Raw genomic sequence first — 19,756 nt, 5'->3', positions numbered from 1 at the left:
TGTTTTTTCTAAAGGAAACACTGAAGCCCTGACCTGTGTCTCAGTTGGTTGGGCGTCATTACCTGAAGTGAAAGGTGCTGGTTCCATTCCCAGTTAGGGCACATACCTTGGTTGCGGGTTCAGTTCCCAGTAGGGGAGCCCACCAAAGGCAACTGATCAGTGTTTCTCTCCCTCCCTTTCTCCTTCCCTTCCCCTCTAAAAAAAAAAAAAAAAAGAAGTAAAGCCTTTTTTGAAAAAGAAAAATCTGAAAATAGTATTTAAGATAAATTATGCTACAAAAATTACACACAGCCAATAGAAATAGTAGTATAAGGGAATGTTTAATATTATGGAAAGTAATTGTTATATGGTTAATTTCTTTAAAAGCAAGCTAGATTGGTATACATAAAAAGTATAAACTTCCATATGAAAATAGTTCTAAAGACCAAGACACTGCAAATGCGAAGACAGTGTCCTGGAAGGAAATATTTTTCAATATGTGTAAGAAAGGACTGAATAATTATAACAAAATAAAGGCTATAAAAACCTATAAATAGGCTATTTGTAAGAAATAAAATTCAAGGCCCTGGCTGGGTTGCTCAGTTAGTTAGAACGTCGTCCAGATACTCCGAGGTTGTGGGTTCGACCCCTGATCTGTCACAGACAAGAAGCGACCAATGATGCATGAATAAGTGAGACAACAAATCAGTATTTCTTTCTCCCTTCCTCTAAAATAAATTCTAAAATTTTAAATAAAATTCACAACTAGCTTTCATAATTAAATAAATTCAAACAAAAAATTTTGATTTTTTTTCTTGCCTGGCAGATTAACAAAAAGGGTACCCCAAAACTATTTCTGTGGTGGGCAATTTACAATATTAAAATTTTAAATATTTGTATTGATTTAACATTTCTATTTCAAGGAACAAATCCTTCAGAAACATTCCTGTAAATGCACAGATAAATGTATGAGGATATTCATGACAGCACTGTTTTGTCACAGAATAAAACTGCAAAGGACCCAAATCTCAGTAAGTAATGAATTGGCTAAATAAGGTACAGTACAGTTAGTTACACACAGAACAATATACAGGTAGTAAAAAGAATGAGGTCAGCAGTTAAGTTCTGATACACCCAAAATATAGTAAAAGCAAGGCGCAGGCAGCATGTATAATATGCTGTTTAGAAAAGAAACCTTGTCAGGCCTAGGAAAGACAGGGACCCTCATTTGCTCCATTACCTATTTTGAAGCATGCTAAAATAGTATGTATAATATGATCCCATTTTATCAAATAAGAAACATGTATCAACTATAAATACTATGGATAAAAAACTAAAAAATATGCACCAAATATTTTGTTGGGACAGGAGTTTAGATGTTATTTTTTTTCTGTATTTTTTTTCTACAACAAATATATGTATTTTCTAGTGAGAAAAAAAATGCTGTTAAAAAATTCAGGCTTGTAGCCAGCCTGTTTTTAGGACTAAAACCAACACTGCTCCCTCCCCAGTAGGTCTAGCATAGCCCTTGCTCCATCTTAAAGCCCACCCTCCCCTAACACTCTCCACCTTGTCCTGTGTTCCCATCTCAGCTCTACTCTGAGGCAGGGCAGTCTGGGTGTCTGATTTACAGTCAATCTTTGTATTTCAAAAATAAAGTCAGTGTCTCTAGAAATCCAGCCAGGAATATCCAATTTTTTTTTGAGTCAGGCTATTATGTCAAAGGCAACAAAGAGGCTCAGAGAGAAGTACACATGGCTAGTAGAAGATTCCCATCCCAAAACACACTGGTGACAAAGCAGTGGCCATCATTGATCTTTATTGAATGAGGGGCTCCAGGGGCAAGAAGGTGGGATCAAGAGCAACAGTAGGAGTAAGTACAAAAGTATAAAATATAAAGTGCTAAGCACTGGGGAGTGTGCGCAGGGGTGAGCACTAGTGCATATGGGCCTTGAGGACGCAGAGCTGAGGACTGGCCACAACCTACCCTCCAAGGGAATCTAGGCCTGAGGAGCCTGTGCAGGGGCCTGTGCAGGGGCCTGTTCAGGGCCCTTGGCTGGAAGTGGAAGCGGCTTCAGTGGGGCACAACCTTGGGCCTTGAAGTAGGAGACCAGTTGCCCAGGTACTTCTGCAAGCACAGTCTGCGCCAATGCCTCCCGAGGGGCCTGCCAGGAGAAGAGGGGCAGGTCAGTGGGGGCCCACACCAGCTTCCCAAGGCCTACATTTTATACCCAAGAAGGGATACAAAAGTCAATACCAAACCCTGCCCTAGACGTAGATGAATGGGTATCTCCACTCGTATCAGGGAAGGGTGGAACAGTAAACTCCCAGATCTGGTCTGCCCCAAGCTTGTCCCCACTCACATTCTGGAAGCGGCGGTAGGGCACAAACTGCACTATGTCGCGGGCAGCTCCCTCCCCGGAGCGTGTGCGCAGGGGCCCGCCATCAGCATCCAGCTGCTCCATGGCCTCGAAGTCAGCACCACCCACACCCACGATGATCACTGACATGGGCAGGTGAGAGGCACGAACTACAGCCTCACGTGTGGCCTCCACATCTGTCACAGCACCGTCAGTCAGCAGCAACAGCACGAAGTATTGCTGGGGACAAGGACATTCATATACTGAAGCAGACCTTTTAAACACCCCAGCCACACATTCCCACGCTGACAAGAAGTCCCTTGTTACGTAGCCCCCAAGGGACCCAATGACCATGGCCATCCTACCACCACCACTCTCTCCCACAACCCTCACCGAGGCAGTCCTCTGATGTGCAGCCTGGGCTGCAAATCTGGCCACATGGTTGATGATGGGTGCAAAATTGGTGGGGCCATAGAGGCGTACTTGGGGCAGGGCCTGACGGTAGGCATCCACAATGCCCTGGATACCTAGAGAAGAATGGCAAAGAGAAAAAACACTATAAGATACTGGGCCACTTGGGGTTGAGCTGATCCTGACATCACCCCATCTTGGGTGAGGAGATTTGGGAACCTGGGTGCATTTCATTCAATCACCCCAGTAACCCAGGGTACTTAACCTTATCCTACAGATGCAGCAAGGAAGGCCAAAGACAGAAGGGACACTTGCCCTAAATCACAGCTTGAAAACCCAGATTATGCCCTGACTGGTGTAGCTCAGTGGACTGAGCTCAGGCTAAGAACCAAGGGGTTGCCAGTTCGATTCCCAGTCAGGGCACATGCTTGGGTTGCAGGCCAGGTCCCCAGTATGAGGCGTTCAAGAGACAACCACACACTGATATTAAAAAAAAAAAACAAAACAAAAAACAGAAACAAAAAAAAAACAGATTAGGGGAATGCCCTGACAAATCTAAGGTAGTTGAGCACCAAATTATAACCCACTTAATAAGGCAATGGGTCATAATCCATTTAATAAGAATCCACCAAGATACTAAATAATGGAAGAGAAAAGAAAGGTCCTAATAAATGTAGAAGGAGGAATTACAAAATCATTTGATAATCGGGGCATTCTACAAATTATCTGGCCTGAAATCTTGAACAATGTCAGTACCATTAAGGACATGAACTCTGGAAGACAGACAACTGAATGCAACATGTGATCTAAGATTTTCCTTTGCTGTAGAAGACAGGACAATTGGAAGAGTTTGAATAAATTCTACAAAATGGATAACAGTATCGTACTGAAGTTAATTTCCTGACTTTGAGAGCTGTGCTGTGGTTATGTGAGAGCGTGTCTTTGAGTTGAGGAAACACACACCAAAGCATTAGGGATAAAGGGCCATGCGAATGATGAAAGGTGCAAAGTTGGTGGGGCAACAGGAGCAAACTTGGGGTAGGGCTTATTCCCTACAATCCCCAAACATCTCAGAAAGAGAACTTGAGTGAGGGTGTAACAAGGAAACTGGGTGAAATGTTCATGTTTGGGGAATCAGGGTAAAGGTGAACAACAGCCCCTGTGACTCAGGCCAACCCCTAAGCTAAGCTCCAATGATGTGAACCCCCATAACTATTCTTATAACTTTTCTAAGTCTGAGCTCATGTCAAAATAAAAACCCAAGTCAGATTAGGTCAAGTTTTCCACTTTGGCTTGTTGCCCATGTGGAAGGTGGCTGGAGAGCCACAAGGTTTGTTCTGTTCTAGACAAGAGAGATGGAGCAAAAAGCACCCTGAAAAGAGCTGATGCCCCCAAAATTACCTATGAGCTTCTAGGCAAAGATGATAATATAACAGCTAACTTTTTTTTAGAGAGCACTTTGTATGTGCCAGGCTAACTGCTTCAAACTATACACACACCCTCTCCTCAAACATTCAATACCCTACGATACTGTGATCCTACCGCACACAGAAGCCAAGCAACTGGCCCCAAGTCACAAAGTTAGCAAGTGGCAGGATGAAGATTTGCGTCCAGAGGCCTGGATCTAAAATCTACTCTTCTGGACAATGGAGTCACTAGCCCTTGCCAACGTAGGCTTGGTCCCCTAGGTGTGAACAGATATGCCTGATGCTGGAGGACAGGGGACTTACCTGCACAGTAGGGGTTACTGGGGTTGAAGTTCAAGGCAAATTCATGGGAGACCTGAAGACAAGAACGAAAATGAGGTTCTTCCCCCACGAATACTTTTGTACTCAGAAAAGGGCACCATGGCACCAGGGTACTAAGCATCAAACAGGAGCTATTCAGTCTTGAGCACTTGCTGTACACATGCCCACAGGGATGCACCTGTTCATCTCCCCACAAAGCTGGGTGCCTGGGAGTAAGTCCACTGCGCTCCCCAAAATCAGGACCCTGAAACTAAAAACATCAGTGTGATAGGGGAAGAGAATGCTCACCTGCCAGTCAGGGGGCACCTGGGCCCCAAATCCAAATGCTGGGAACAGCTTGTCCCTGTAGGAGGACAGTGAATTGGGGAAGAGGCAGTGAGGCAGTGAGAGGAACGTGAGCCCAGAGGCTGGAGCATCTGCAGGGAGTGGGGATAGGCAAGAGAAGTTACTCACGAATCATAGTCCTGGACCACATTGCCCACGCTCCACAGTGCCGACAGGTACTCATTGACCCCTGTTGGGCTCAGGTAGTGCAGAGAGTCCTGTGAGGAGGGGTCTCCATTGGAGCCTGTGAAGTCCACACCTACCTAGGAAGATAGGAGGAGAGGAGCTGAAGGCCACCTTGAGCCCCAGATCTGTTCTCTTGCCCCTGGTAAAGCAACTTACAGTAAAGTTGATTTGGCAGCCTCCCATCACATAGTCCAGGAATGAATACTCTGTTTCTACCTGCAGATGAAACCGGGTCGTGGCTGAGGTTAGGAGCTGGAGCTATGGAGCTCAGCAGTCAGAGCCTGGGTCACATGGGCTATTGTCTCACCTGGCAAATCTTGACACGGATAGTTCCAGAGTTCTTGTAGCTCTTCTTTTTCTGCTGCTTCTCAGGGTGGATACATTCAAACTCAGCCTGGTGAGGAAAGAAAAATTAGAGTAGGAAACTCTGGGAGCATCAGCCACGACTGGAGTGGAGCTGCCTGCCCTCCCCCTCTCTAGGGCTACAGCCCTCTAGCCCCCCTCACCACCCTGAGCAGGGCCGGCACTCACCGGGGCTGCTTGCAGCTGGCCCAGGCTGGTGTGGAAGGTGCCAATGAGATCGTGTGAACCGTCACTGTCATAGTCTGAGCACCGTACCTGCAGGGGAAGGTGTATACATATACAAAGACCAGGAGGTAGGTGGTAGGTGAGAGTAAATCCCTCCCCAGCCTCTCTGCCCCCATCCAGTCCACTCAGGAGACAAGCTCCTCACCTGGATGGGTGTGCTGGGATCTCCTCCACAGAAATGCTGAAGGGGAACAGAGAAACGCTTCCACGTAGGGTTCAGGTTGTTCTTGATTACCTGAAGGGGAAGGCGGGGCCTCCAGTGAGCTCTCGGTTGGTGTGCTGGCAGGTGCCGCCCTTTCTCTACCCGTACAGAGTCTCCTCCTCCCTGTGTTCTAAACCTCGGTAGTCATACGCCCCAGGAGATTCTCTCCTACCTCACCCCACCCAATTCCAGGGTTCTCACACCTCAGATCTGTATGTCAGGTGCCATTTCCCATCACCCTGGCGGAAGAACTCCAAGAATGGATCCGATTTTCCCAGGAAGTCCTGTCAATGCCACAGAGAACTGTTATACAACTCAGGGAGAAACACCCACTACGTCAGTCCTCTGTCCCCTTCTCTGCCCCCCATCACACCATTCCAGTCCCCTTAATTCTTGGGGTAGGAGAGACCTCCAGGGCCTCCTTCCACACACCTTCTTATCTAGGTTTCTGGCTTCCACCTCCATGGTCACTACACGACTGTCCTTCAGCTCCTGAGCTGAGACCTAGGTAAGGGAGGCAGGGGACTGTTTCACAGCATGAATTCCTCATCCATGTAAAGTCCCTGACCCCACCCCCACAGGGTTCATTCTTACCGTGATGGTGCCCCGCCCAGCAGGTTTTCCAGGCTTCAGCATCAAGGGTAGAGTTAACATCTGGCTGGACACAATCTGGGGCACAGCAGGGAGGAGGGGGTGGTCAAGATCTCAGGCAGGGTTAGGTCCTGCTCGGCCCGCACCCTTCAAGTTCCAGGCAGGCTGGATTGTCTGACAGGGCTCTTATCAAACTGTGCCTGGAGGACTCTAATCCCTGGCCCTACATACCTGTCCTAGGGAACACTCAGCCCCTCCTAGGTAGTCATCGTCCCCCAGCGCAGGTGTCTTGTTGTCTATGTCATAAACGCCAAATCGGAGCTTCTGGACTGTTTCAAAGTGGTACTCAAGCTGCAGAGTCTTGGAGAACTCGGGGCTCGAGCTGTTCAGTACTCGCTCGGTCCGGCCAAGCTGTGGGCAGAGGTCAATAAGCATCACAGACCCACACCCTCCACCCTAAAACGATCCTAGGTTTCCTCCATAACCCTAACCCCCCACCTCCTTCTCACCTCAGCCCAGTTGCCCCCTCCCACATCCTGTAAAAGGACGCAGAGTGGGTCAGACTTGGAGCCAATGTCCTTGTCAATGAGGTGGTCACAGGAAATGGACAGCTGAACCAAGGTCACGCAGTGGGCCATCTAGGGAAAAAGGGCTTCGGTCAAGCAACGAAGTGCTTCTCCACCTTCCCTGACTCTATGTCCCAGCTGGGGAAGGCAAGTAGGCTTTACCCAGGCAGGACTGAACCTGCATCCACCCCCACGACACCCAAGGAAGAGAAGGCCCTATAGCCTCCATACTCCTTCAATCTCCTTGCATGAACTCAACGGGACTCAACAGGAGGTGGTGGTTACTACCAACCCTTGTCCAAGAGTATGATGGGAAGGTGCAGAAAAAGGGCACTGGCCTTCATCAACAACTTCAACACCAAACTAGTCCTCACCCTAAAACTGGTCCTAATCCTAAAAACGTTCCCCAGACCTGGACTCTAACCCTGATTTTCTCCAACACCAATGACCCCAAATCAGACCCTAATCCAAGTTCCAACCCCAACATTGCCCCAAACACAACCATGATCCAGAAACTGCTCCCCAAAAGGTCTCTTCCTCCAATGATTTCCCACTAACCCTGGGGCCCTGCATATTGAGGTTGAGTTTGATCCTTCCCACTGATTCTCCTAGCCTCTAATCAGCGGCGCATGGCTAAGTCCTCACTGCCCAGTCCAAGCCACCATCACTTCTCACCAGGCCCACATTAGCCTCTTTAACTGGTTTCCCTCATCCTATGCCATCCCCACCTCCATTCCTCCATCCACACACCAATGAGCCATTCTCAGTAGAGCAACCAGGGTCATTCTGTTAAAACATAGGCCGGGTCATGCCACACCTCTGCCTGAACCCTCCAATGACTTCCCACTCTACCAAGGCTTACCCTACAAGGTCTTGAAAGATCCAGACTTCTCTAACCTCATCTCCTAACTCCTCCTCTCTGGCTTACTACATTCTGCTTGCTTGCCATTCATCAAAGAAGCCTGTTTCTGTTTCTACCTCAAAGCATGGAACGTTCTTCCCTCATGCCTGCATGGCTTGCTGTTCCCTCATGCCTCTAGGTTTTTCTTCAAAGTCATCTTCATTATAAAGGAAAAGGTTCTTTTTTCTAGATGCTCTAAAATTTTAACCCTACCACTGGCACATCGCTCAGCCCTTTCTTGCATTTGCTCTTTGGTATTTATCACTTTCTAATATCTATACCTATATATACACACATATATTTACATATTTTTATATAATGTCTTTCCCACTAGAATGTAAACTCCGTAAAGGAAGGGATATTTGTCTGTTCTGTTCATTGCTTTATCCTAAACACCTAGACAATAAATATTTACTGAATGAAATCCAAAACACCATCTCCAGCCTCAACTCCCAGCCCAGCCATCTCCAAACTGGCAATCAAGTGTCACCAAACTTCTCCAACTCACTTCCTCTTCTGGAAACATCATTTTCTTGCATGGATCACCATGACTCCCATGTAACCCCTCCTCCTACAGTCACCCTAACAATTACCCTCAGACCCCTCACTATCCCTGTGCTCCCCCTGACCCAAACACCTGCAGACCACGAGGAGTGAAACTACGGTCAGATCTCTCATCCAGCTTCACATTCAGCATTCCAGGTCTCCCAGCACTATACCCCCGGATGCTTCCAGCCTTGGCCTCCCTTAAACTGACCCTCAGTCGGTCCTTCCCCCGACCCATCTCAGTTCGTGCTGTTCCCATCGTGGTGCTCCATGGTCTCCATCTGGAATGCCATCAACCAAAGTTGGAATCATTCTTATGAGTTCAACTTGCTTCACATACTGCCCCTCCACAGTGCCTCAGCCTTGGCTTGAATGCATCCACTGACGGAAGACCCACCTCTTACAATCCATTCATCAGAAAGTCCTGCTCCCCAAAGTCCTATCCAAACCAACCCGAGTGTGTTGAATTCTTACTTCACATTAGTCCTATTTCTTCTCCAGTCTGAAACGCCACAGGAAAGCCTTATTCCATCTCACTCTGAGAACCCATTGACACCTAGAAGCCATGAAATCCCCAGCTAAAATCTGGAGAAATGGCCCCAGGTCTTTTCAATATCACCCCCAGAAGGTGGCTTGTAGACTTCTGACCAGCCTGGCCGTCCCTGTGAAGGTTCCCCAAGGACAGATCCAGAGCGGAACACATACTCCTGCCAGAGCAGAACCGTAACCGCCCCCAAGTCACAATCTGACCCCTGCTTCTCACCTCGCATGTTCCCTGAGGTAGTGTGCACAGTACAGAGACAGAGGAAGAATGCTCATTTCACTGTTGCTGAAAACAGTGAAAAAACCTGAGACAGCTTAAAGGTCAATCAGTTGGGCGGTGACTAAATTACGGCACAGTCAAACAATAGAATCCGAGTAGCAGCTAAAAACAACTAAAGCAGAACTCTATTATAATGGTGTTATATGAAAAAGAAATAGTTACCAAAAATGGTAAGAAGAGCATGACTCCATTTTAAACTTCACTAGTGCATGTGTGTCTATAATAGAATTGAATACATACATATACTCGGAAAAATGGAAGAGACACCAAATAAATGCAACTTTCATATACACCTCAGAGGAGTGGAATGAAGGTAAGACTTCTATGTACTCTATTTCTGTATTGTTTCAATATTTTAAAATGTTTATTTTCTATTTTTAAAGGGCCTCATTAGCATTTTTCCACACCTGAAGTCCTCCTAACTGACCATCCTAAGCCCAAAGCCTCTACCTTCAAAGTAATAACCCCTACCTAAGTTCAGGTCTCCTTGTCTCTTGCCTCCTCCCTGGTTTCTCCTCCTTAGCACCTCCTCACCTAGTCATCCTTGATGCCAGCTGCCTATGACCCTTAGGTTCAGGGCCAAACTCCCTAGCAGGACCCCCTGTGGCACAACTCCAGAGGACACATCTACACAGAATTCAGTAGTTGTAGAAAGTGGTGGCTCTGCATCCCTAATTCAACCTTCAAAGCCCCTCCCAGTCTGCTCTATCTTTTACCATTCCACTACCCACCCAACTAGTCACCCAAAGCTATTGGGTTGGCCAAGAAGTCTGTTACACATTTTTCTGTAGAATAAAAGACACATTTTTCATTTTCACCATTAACTTTATTAATTGGGATATTTTGAGTATGCCAGATACCTCTCACTATTGGCTTCCAGTGGGTAGAGGCCAGGGGTGCTGCTAAATATCTTGCAATGCATCAGACAGCACCAGCGCAAAGAATTATTTGGCCAAAATGTCAATAGTACCAAGAAACTTCATAAACCACTGTTGACATGTTCGATCAGTCACATCCCCTCCTCCACAGACTACACAAATCTTTTTTAGCATTTCAGTTGCATTTTTACCTTTTTTGAAATAATAAAGCATAATACACTGAAAATGTTGCTTATCTTCTTTCATCTTCAATATTAATACGGCTGAACAAAAATTCACCAATTTTGATAAGTTTCTTAAAAAATACACACTGATGTCCAGCTGGTATAGCTCAGTGGGTTGAGTGCTGGCCTGCAAACCAAAGAGTCGCCGGTTCGATTCCCAGTCAGGGCATATGCCTGAGCTGAAGGCCAGGTTAACTGGTCAATGTATCTCTTGTACATCGATGTTTCTCTTCCTTTCTCCCTCCCTTCCCATCTTTCTAAAAATAAGTAAATAAAATCTTTTAAAAAATGCATGCTGACATGACAGGTATCAATACAATCTAACAAAATTGTTTCAAATGAAGTTAAAGGCAACTAAGCACTACTAGAGCCATCACACCAAAAAAACATAATGGACTTTTTGGCCAAGCCAGTATGTCTGATTCCTTAAACACATACATGCTGATACCTTTGACTTCCTTGCCTTGCAAATGCTGTGTCATCCAAGGTTCTGCTGTAACTTTATTCCTTTATGAAGCCCTGCTGACCTTCCCCAGGTAAGATTTATTCTCTCCCCTCTGAATGACTACAATGGTTTCCTCATTAGTTTTTCCACACTCACACACCCCTCTATTTATTAGCCAAACAGAAACCAGGCCATACCATTTCTTTGCTTAAAACTCTGGAACGGCTTCTAAAAACTCAAATTCTTACCATGGTCTACAAGGCCCTGCAAGACCCGACCCTTGCCTAACTAATCTAGTCACACAGTATGTTCCAGCCAGGTTTTATTTCTGATCCACATGCACACAGTATCAATCTCATGGCCTCTGGACTGTCTTCTCCCATATACACTCCAGAAAATAAGCTTTATTAGACCAAGAACCATCTGGTTTGCTCATCTCTAATCTCCAGTATCTACAATATTACCTACCCTATAGTAGGTACTCAGTAAAAATATTTGTAAAATATATTTTTAAAAAGTAACATTGAAACCACTACATCAAAAATTTTATTTTTGTCTTTCTACCCTTGTAAACTACAGGCTCTTTGGAAGCAGAGTTGAGTATTATTTCTGTATTCCTGATTCTAGTGCTCAGCACATAATTGGTATTAATAACCATCTGCAAAATAAATGGTAAATGTGCTTTTGCTCAACTCAAACCTTCAGGCCTTTTCCATTTAAAATAATGTCCAGCACTAAATCTTTCTTATCATGATCTTGTACAGCTGAGTTTTAAATTTAATTGCAGGGCTCCTTGAACTCAATATTAAATGGCAGTCAATTTAAAAATGAGCAGGAAATGTTAGATACTTCTTAAAGAAAAATATATGGATTGTAAATAAGCAAAGGAGAAGCGATCAACAGCACTTAGTCATCAGGGAAATGCAAATTAAAATCACAGTGACATATTATCACATACCCAACACAATGGCTAAAAATAAAACCAACAATGCCAAACATTGGCAAGGTACATGGAACTCGCATTCATTGTTAGTGACAGAGTTAAATATACCACTTTAGAAACAGTCTGGCGGCTTATTGGAAAACCAGACAGTTGAGGACTTCCGGCCAAGATGAAGGTGTAGGTAGATAACACTTTGCTTCCTCACACAACCAAAGGAGGACAACAAATCTAAAAACAAGCAAACAAAAAACCCACCCCAGAACTGCCAGAAAATCAAACTGTATGGAAGTCCGACGACCTAGGAGTTAAAGAAGAAATATTCATCCAGACTGGTAGGAGGGGTGGAAACGGGCAGCCGGGGCGGAGAGGACGTGTGGCAAGGCAGCGGCTGGAGGACCAGGTGGTCCCACATTTGCCTGCAGATAAACCTGGAGGAAAAACTGCAGAGCAAGACAGACCGCACAACCCAGGGTTCCAGTGCGGGGAAATGAAGCTTCAAAACCTCTACCAGTAAAAACCCGTGGGCATTGCAGAGGCATGAGAAACTCCCAGCCTCACAGGAGAGTTCACTGGGGAGACCCACAGGGTCCTAGAATGTACACAAGCCCACCTGCCCAGGAAATCAGCACCAGAAGGGCCCAATTTGTTTGTGGGCAGCGGGGGAAGTTACTGAAAGATGCAGAGAACTGAGCAAGCAGCATTGTTCCCTCTTGGACCCCTCCCCCACATACAGTGCCACAATGCAGTGACCTGGGTTGCCCCACCCTGGTGAATAGCTAAGGTTCCTCCCCTTACAATGTTACAGGTGCTCTGAGGCAAATAAATATGGCCCAAATAAAAGAACAGATCAAAACTCCAGAAAAAGAACTAAGCGACAAAGAGATAGTCAACCTATCAAATGCAGAGTTCAAAACACTGGTAATCAGGATGCTCATAGAAATGGTTGAGTACATATGCAAAACAGAAGAAAAAGTGAAGGCTATGCAAAGTGAAGTAAAGAAAAATATACAAAGAACCAGCAGTGAAGGAAAGGAAACCGGGACTCAAATCAATGATATGGAACAGAATGAAAGAAATAAACATCCAACCGGAACAGAATGAAGAAACAAGAATTCAGAGGAGAGGCTTAGGAACCTCTGAGACAACTTTAAACATTCCAACATCTGAATCACAGGGGTGCCAGAAAGAGAAGACGAAGAGCAAGAAAGTGAAAACTTATTTGAAAACATAATGAAGGAAATTGTTCCCAATCTGGTGAAGAAAATAGCCTTCTATGAAGTCCAGGAGTCTCAGACAGTCCCAAAGAAACTGGAACCAAGGAGGAACACACCAAGACACATCATAATTACATTACCAGAGATTAAAGATAAGGAGAGAATCTTTTTTAAAATGGTATTTTTTAAAAGATTTTATTTATTTATTTTTAGAGAGGGAAGGGAGGGAGAAAGAGACAGAGAGGGAGATAAATATCAATGTGCGTTTGCCATGGCCTGCAGCCCAGGCATGTGCCCTGACTGGGAATGGAACCTGCGATGCTTTGGTTCACAGCCCACGCTCAGTCCACTGAGCCACGCCAATCAGGGCTAGGAAAGAATCTTAAAAGCACCAAAAGAAGAGTTATTTACAAAGGAGTTCCCGTAAGACTATCTGATTAGCTGATTTCTCAAAAGAAACCTTGCAGGCATGAAAGGGCTGGAAAGAAGTATTCACAGTCATGAAAGGCAAGGACCTACATTCAAGATCACTCTATCCAGCATTGCTCTCCTTTAGAGTGGAAGGGCAGATAAAGTGCTTCCCAGGTAAGGTCAAATTAAAGGAGTTCATCATCACTAAGTCCTTATTATATGAAATGTAAAAGGGACTGACTTATCTAAGAAAAAGATAAAAAATATGAACAGTAAAATGACAACAAATTCACAACTATAAATAACTGAACCTAAAAACGAAAACAAAAATACACTAAGCTAACAGCTAAAACAGGAATGGAATCACAGAAACAGAGATCATATGGAGGGTTATCAGCAGGGGAGAAGAGAGAATGGGGAAAACGGTACAGGGAAGCCTAAGAAGCATAATTGGTAGGAACAAAATGGACTGGCAGAGGTTAAGAATAGTATAGGAAATGGAGAAGTCAAAGAACTTAAATGTATGACCCACTGACATGAACTAAGTAGAGGTGGCGGCAGGGGCAGGAGATATTGGTGGGAGGGGGCTACAGGGCAGAGGGGGAGAAAAGGGAAGAAAAAAATGGGACAACTGGAATAGCATAATCAATTAAATATACCTAAAAGAACCCAAACATACACCAATTCCAGAGCTATGCCATTCCTAGAGTTTTACCCAAAATGTAAACATTATGACCACAAAAGGATTTGTACACGAATGTTCATAGTAGCTTTATTCATAATAGACTAAACTTTGAAACAGCCCAGGTGTCCATCAACATGAGAATGGATAAACAAACCATAAATATATATGAAGCAGAAAATCATTCGGCAATGAAAAGAAACTATTAATATCTGCAACATAAATTTGAAGCATAAATACATAAATTACACTTAGAAAGTTTCAGAATAGGCAAAACTAATCTATGGTGAAAAATTCACAATAGTGGTTATCTTCCCTTGTTCCACAGGGGAGGGGCAGGTATTAACTGAGAAGAAGCAGGAGGTAATTCTAGAGGGAATGAAAAAGTTGTCTTCACAGGAATGTTGCAGATATTAATAGTTTCTTTAAACTAGTGCGCCTGAATCACAGGTGCACTTGTCATTTTTATCTAATGGTACACTTAAGATATATACATCTTATTGTATGTAAATGTTACCACCTTCCCCCAAAATACTGAACTCAAGTTCAAGCACTTGGAAATGTTTATGGATGAGGTGTGCTGATGGATGCAACTTCTTAGAAATGCACCAAAAAATAAAGTGGTTTGTTGAATGGATAGAATGGATTTGTAAAACAAACATAGGAAAAAATTTAAATCGTAAAATCTAAATAGTGGATATATGGGTATTCACTGTACAATTTTTTCAGCTTTTCTGTGTGTTGGAAGATTTCCCAGTAAAATACTGGGAGAAAATTTGAATGGAGGACTACAGGTTTATCCCTGATAGACTTCCGTTGTGAAGTACAAAAGCCTTAGCAGTAATTATCTGTGGTGGTGAGATTACAGGCAACTGTAGCTGCTGCCTTTTCCCTCCTTCCATGTCTTTTCTCAAAGATCCCAGACAGAGAGGCTGCTGGTCTGGGCCAAAGGCAGTGGGCCCATTTTCTCTTGTGCTAGGCCTCAATTTCTGATGGACCAGAGCAGTAATCTTTTCTATTACCATTTTACTTCTATTACTATTTCCACCACTTTCTCCACAGCCAGTCCAATTCTATCCTTTTCCAGTTCTTCTCTTGACTAGACTAGAACCACAACCAGAATGCTGCGGGCCCACCTGCACCTCAGTAGCACATGGGGCTGGATTTCCATTCTGAGATTAGAACTACTTGTACCACCACAGTTTCATGTCCCCACCCGCCGGAACTGCCTCCTTTGCTTTCTCACTGGAATTAGCAACTCTTTATTTATAAGCAAATCTTTGAAATGTGCAGTTTATCTTTTGAGTCATGTTCCCTTTCAACTATCTAATGCATGGGATCATTAATCTTTCCCAAACACTGTTTATCTCCTTTACAATTCTACCTCCAAGCCTAGCTGTTCGGAAATCTTCTATAATTAAAACTCCTAGTTCATGTCACTCTTCTGTCCTGTACCTCTTGAAAAGCTACATATTCTAAACCAGATGTGCTTACCTTCATCTAGCCCTGGCATAATTAACATCAAGGAACTTTCAGCCTCCTTTATAGAACTGGAACTTTGCAAAACCATACTAAATATCACAATTAATTGAGTCAAAAAAAGAGAAGTATCAGAAACTTTCTCATTTATTTTTGTAAGAGAGGTTTAATACTGGCCAGGTCTTTGTGCCATCTCTTCTGAACCAGCATACCTCGCCTGGTTGCGTGTAAGTCTCCTAACTGGTCTCCCCATTTCCACTTTATCCCTTTAGATCTGTTCTCTGTGACGAAGTCAGAAATCTCCCAAGTCCAACCCAGCAAAACCCAGCTGAAGCCATCAATCTGAAGCCATGAAGGGAGAAGTGAACTTGCTATTTTTTTGTAAAGGTTTTATTTATTTATTTTTAGAAAGATGGAAAGGGAGGGAGAAAGGGACAGAAACATCATTGTGTGAGAAATGCATTTCCTGGTTGTCCCTTGCAACCCCCAACTGGGGACCTGGCCCACGACCTAGGCCTGTGCCCTGACCAGGAATTGAACCAGTGACCTTTTGGTTTGCAGGCCAGCACTCAATCCCCTGAGCCACACCAGCAAGGCAAGAAGTGAACTTTCTAGGAAAGCCAACACAGAAGACTAGCTTTGTTATCTTTGTCCCCAACACCCACCTTTCCATTTGATGCTAGTTAGGAACTACAAGTGGAAACATCTAAATACATAGCACCAACTTTTTCTGCCTTTACTTTCTACCACTTGGAATCTTATTATTGATACTTTCCACACCCCCATGTAGGTGCTTTTCTCTGTTTACCCCCATCGCCATCCCTAATGCTTTCCAAGCCCCATACCTGACAGGGCTCTTTCCTCCACTATTCCTTAAGAAGCCACACTCATTCTCACTTTTGTAACTTAAAATACACAAAATGTCAGAAATAAAAAGGAACTGAGTGACCATCTAATCCAAGTCGTTCAATTTAAGGCACAGAGGGAAGATGTGATGTGGTTAAGGCCACACACATGGTTAAGTAAAATGAAGACTAGAACTCAAATAACGCAACTCCCACCTAGTCTAAAACTTTGGACTGTAGTGATACCCTTCTCTCCTGAAAGAAATTTTCTTCTTATAATCAGCAATCTGATGTAGTGGGCAGAATATGGATTCTACAGTGAAGTGACAAGGCTAGCTCCAAATGGTGGCCCCTCGCTCCTTCCTGGTTGCAACGAGATACTACCACACATCTACCAGAATGATGTCTTACCTATGTAACTTGGGCAAAACACTCTCTAAGCCTCAAGATTCTCAGGTGTAAAGTGGGTATTATCTATTTCTGAAGACTTATATAAATAGTGAATGCAAGATGCTTATACAGAGTCTAGTACTATTATTACCAGTAAGTATTAACTATTAACGATCCTTAAAGCCTCACTCTCACATGCCCTTACCACAATCTCACCAGCACTAAGCGTCTCACTCTGGACTACTATACTCAATCCATGCCACAGTTCTATTGTCAATGAAATGAACTTTAGCTGCTGCTTCAGCATCTACTATGTCACGCAGCACAAACCTGTGCACATAATGGAAATTCAAAACACCTCAGGGTGTGTGCTAAAGCAAGCTTTATGGTTTGCAAGAGACAAGTGTTAAGTATTAAGAAATTTTTTAAGTAGATGGCCTTGGTAATTTTAAACCATAGAAACTGATAACTGATAAAAAAATCAGGGCTTCTCTTCACCCAGCTAGCCGGTCTACCAGCATAATGCTGTTGATAGGGAATCCCACTCTGCCAATAGGGAGCAATCTGCCCTTCATACTCTTCTCTGCCTTGGGAGATTCTAATTCTGCTCTTCATAAATCCAAGATCAGATCTTTTCTCCTGGATTCAACTCAGTGCCAGCTGAGGTGAAACTCATCAGGAGTCACATTGCCCTCTTATATTCCCACAAAAACCTAACAAGGAAAGACTCGCCAGCTGTCAATCCCAGCTTCGAGGAGGAAGAGCCCCAGTGTCTGGGTGGCAGGAGCACTCCTTCAACAAACCAAAGCCATGCTCACACTCCCGTTGCCTACCTTGACAGGCCAGCGCAGGTAAGAAGCTGGATCAAGTCTTGAAAGCCGCTCAGGAAATTCTCCATAGGTTCACAATGGGCAGAACACGACCCATGAAATACTCTTTTCCCCATAAGATTGGAAAGAAAAACTGCCCACCACCACCATTCTTCCTTCCTACTCTGCCTCCTCAAAGGACATGGAGAAGGTAGACAAATTTTTTTCAGTTGTCTCTCCCTCTAGAACTCAGGGATTCCCCAAATTTAATCAGTAGCCCTCACTGGTCACAAACTAACAGTCCTCGTAAGTCACAAACTGAACCAAATATGCAAATCGTTACTATAAAATGACACATTCTTTATTCACACATGACGGCTACTAAAATTTTATTTCTAAATGAAAAACTTAAGCAATAATTTGGTTTAACGCCATATAATACTAAAAACTCCAGGTGCCATGCAGTATTTGGCAATACCATAAAGCTTAAAATGTGCATGTTCACACAAAAAGTGAAAAGTGGGGAGATATGACAAACTGTCACAGGGTTTCCCACCCTGTTATATTGTGATGGTCAAAAAATTAGAAACCACTGATCCAACTCCAATGTCCCCTTAAGGCACATCCAAGGTTGAACTAAAGAACCTAGCTTGTGCAGAGAATTGAATATGCAGAAGGAAGCAAACCGAGGAGGAACACGTGGTGCTCAAACAAGAGGTCTGTACTGGAATGGGAGTTTCTCTCTGCCCTATGACTCAATGTGCTACACAAAACCTCCACCTGCGTACTTCGGAATAAACACTGGAAAACTAGAACAAGGCTGGAATCCCTTCCCCAGCAGGGTCAAGACCCTTGACATAGAAGTGCTGCCAGTGGCCTCCTGCACCTTTCCCCCAAGTCAGGGAGAGGCAGGGAACAGTTGAAGGTGGGGCTCTGCCTATAGAATAACCACAGGCAAGTAGCCTTTGACGGAATGATCTCTGTTCACCCCTTGCAATCAACGAAATCTTGGGCAAATTACTTTGCTACTCTTTGCCTAGATTTCCCCATCTGTAAAGCAGGGATGATAATAATAATAATGCCAATTTTACAGGGTTGTTGTGAAGATTAAATGAGCCCAACCATGAAAAGTGCACCATCTGACACAAGTTAGCCCAATGTGTGTTAACTGCTACACTTAGTGCTTATGAATGGATCCTTCTGCCCTGGCCAGTGTGGCTGTTAGTTGGAGCATCATACCATAACTGAAAGGCTGCAGGTTTGATTTCTGATTAGGGCACATACTTAGGTTGCAGTTTTGATTCCTGGTCTGGGCACGTATAATCCCTGATGTGAGGGGTGTGATTGGGAGGCAACCAATCGTTGCTTCTCTCTTACATCCATGTTTCTCTCCCTCTCTCTCTAAAAGCAGTACAAAAATATATCCTCAGGTGAGGATTTAAAAAGGATCTTTTTGCAGTATCATCTACTTCTGGTTCATGGGACACGCAGGAGGAATGCCTCTGGTCTGCCTGTTCCAGATGACCCAATTGAAGAAATGAAGACCCTTTTCTGTCTCCTAATGAAATTCTCAAACTGCACCATAGGACTGCTATTACACTCAGAAAAAGCAGTAAAGCAAGTAGCAAGCCCCAAGTTTTGAGTTCCAATGACCTCTCTTCAGTTTAAGGTTCAAATTCAGTAATTTCCGTAAAGAAATACAATGGCTGGGTTCATAGAATCACAGCTTAAAACTGGATAGAACGAGCTTATTTAATTTAATCTCATTTTGTAGACAACTTTGGCCAAAGGAAATGACTAGTCCTGTGACACAGTAATCGACGAACTACAACCTGATTCCCTGAGAATGGGATCTCTACATCCATCCATTTTAACAACAGCTCATACCCTATAATCCAGTCCAATTTGAAGTCCACCTGGCCACTAAAGAGCAATGAGGCTCATGTGGCCTCTTCCGATGTCGTATAACTAGCCTTGCACACAGATGGAAAATGCTTCTGCATTCACCACTCTTTCTCCCTATTTGACCACCAGGGCAGGAATGGAAGAGTTGCTGGACTCCAGAAATGTAGGACTTTATCAAAAGAATAAACTTTAAAAAGCACAAATATTGCAAATAAAGTAGTATTCACCTCAGGAAAATGTGATTTACACCAAAAATTTCAAAGAACATCTACTGGGCAGCCAATTCTGCCATCCTGCCCTGCTGGG

The 19,756-nt window shown here is 44.1% G+C and overlaps 1 protein-coding gene across 8 annotated transcripts in view; it reads right to left on the bottom strand.

Moving 5' to 3' along the window:
* Window positions 1-1,781: 1,781 nt before the first annotated feature.
* CPNE1 (copine 1) overlaps window positions 1,782-19,756 on the bottom strand; it is a 37,133-nt gene continuing 19,158 nt past the window's right edge. For all 8 annotated transcript variants that reach the window (XM_045833548.1, XM_045833544.1, XM_045833542.1 and 5 more), the window contains 15 exons: window positions 6,899-7,027; window positions 6,621-6,800; window positions 6,393-6,467; window positions 6,231-6,302; window positions 6,002-6,082; window positions 5,742-5,831; window positions 5,540-5,626; window positions 5,316-5,402; window positions 5,165-5,224; window positions 4,952-5,085; window positions 4,787-4,841; window positions 4,481-4,532; window positions 2,733-2,866; window positions 2,343-2,579; window positions 1,782-2,144 (listed from right to left, as the gene is read on the bottom strand). In XM_045833548.1, the coding sequence (XP_045689504.1) occupies window positions 1,980-2,144; window positions 2,343-2,579; window positions 2,733-2,866; window positions 4,481-4,532; window positions 4,787-4,841; window positions 4,952-5,085; window positions 5,165-5,224; window positions 5,316-5,402; window positions 5,540-5,626; window positions 5,742-5,831; window positions 6,002-6,082; window positions 6,231-6,302; window positions 6,393-6,467; window positions 6,621-6,800; window positions 6,899-7,027 (1,638 nt within the window). In that variant the 3' untranslated portion in view covers window positions 1,782-1,979. The remainder of the gene's footprint in view (window positions 2,145-2,342; window positions 2,580-2,732; window positions 2,867-4,480; window positions 4,533-4,786; window positions 4,842-4,951; window positions 5,086-5,164; window positions 5,225-5,315; window positions 5,403-5,539; window positions 5,627-5,741; window positions 5,832-6,001; window positions 6,083-6,230; window positions 6,303-6,392; window positions 6,468-6,620; window positions 6,801-6,898; window positions 7,028-19,756) is intronic.

The sequence above is a fragment of the Phyllostomus hastatus genome, unplaced genomic scaffold (assembly GCF_019186645.2).
Source record: "Phyllostomus hastatus isolate PE091 unplaced genomic scaffold, TTU_PhHast_1.1 phas_contig_17, whole genome shotgun sequence".
NCBI lineage: Eukaryota > Metazoa > Chordata > Mammalia > Chiroptera > Phyllostomidae > Phyllostomus > Phyllostomus hastatus.
This window is presented reverse-complemented; position numbering and strand designations above follow the sequence as displayed.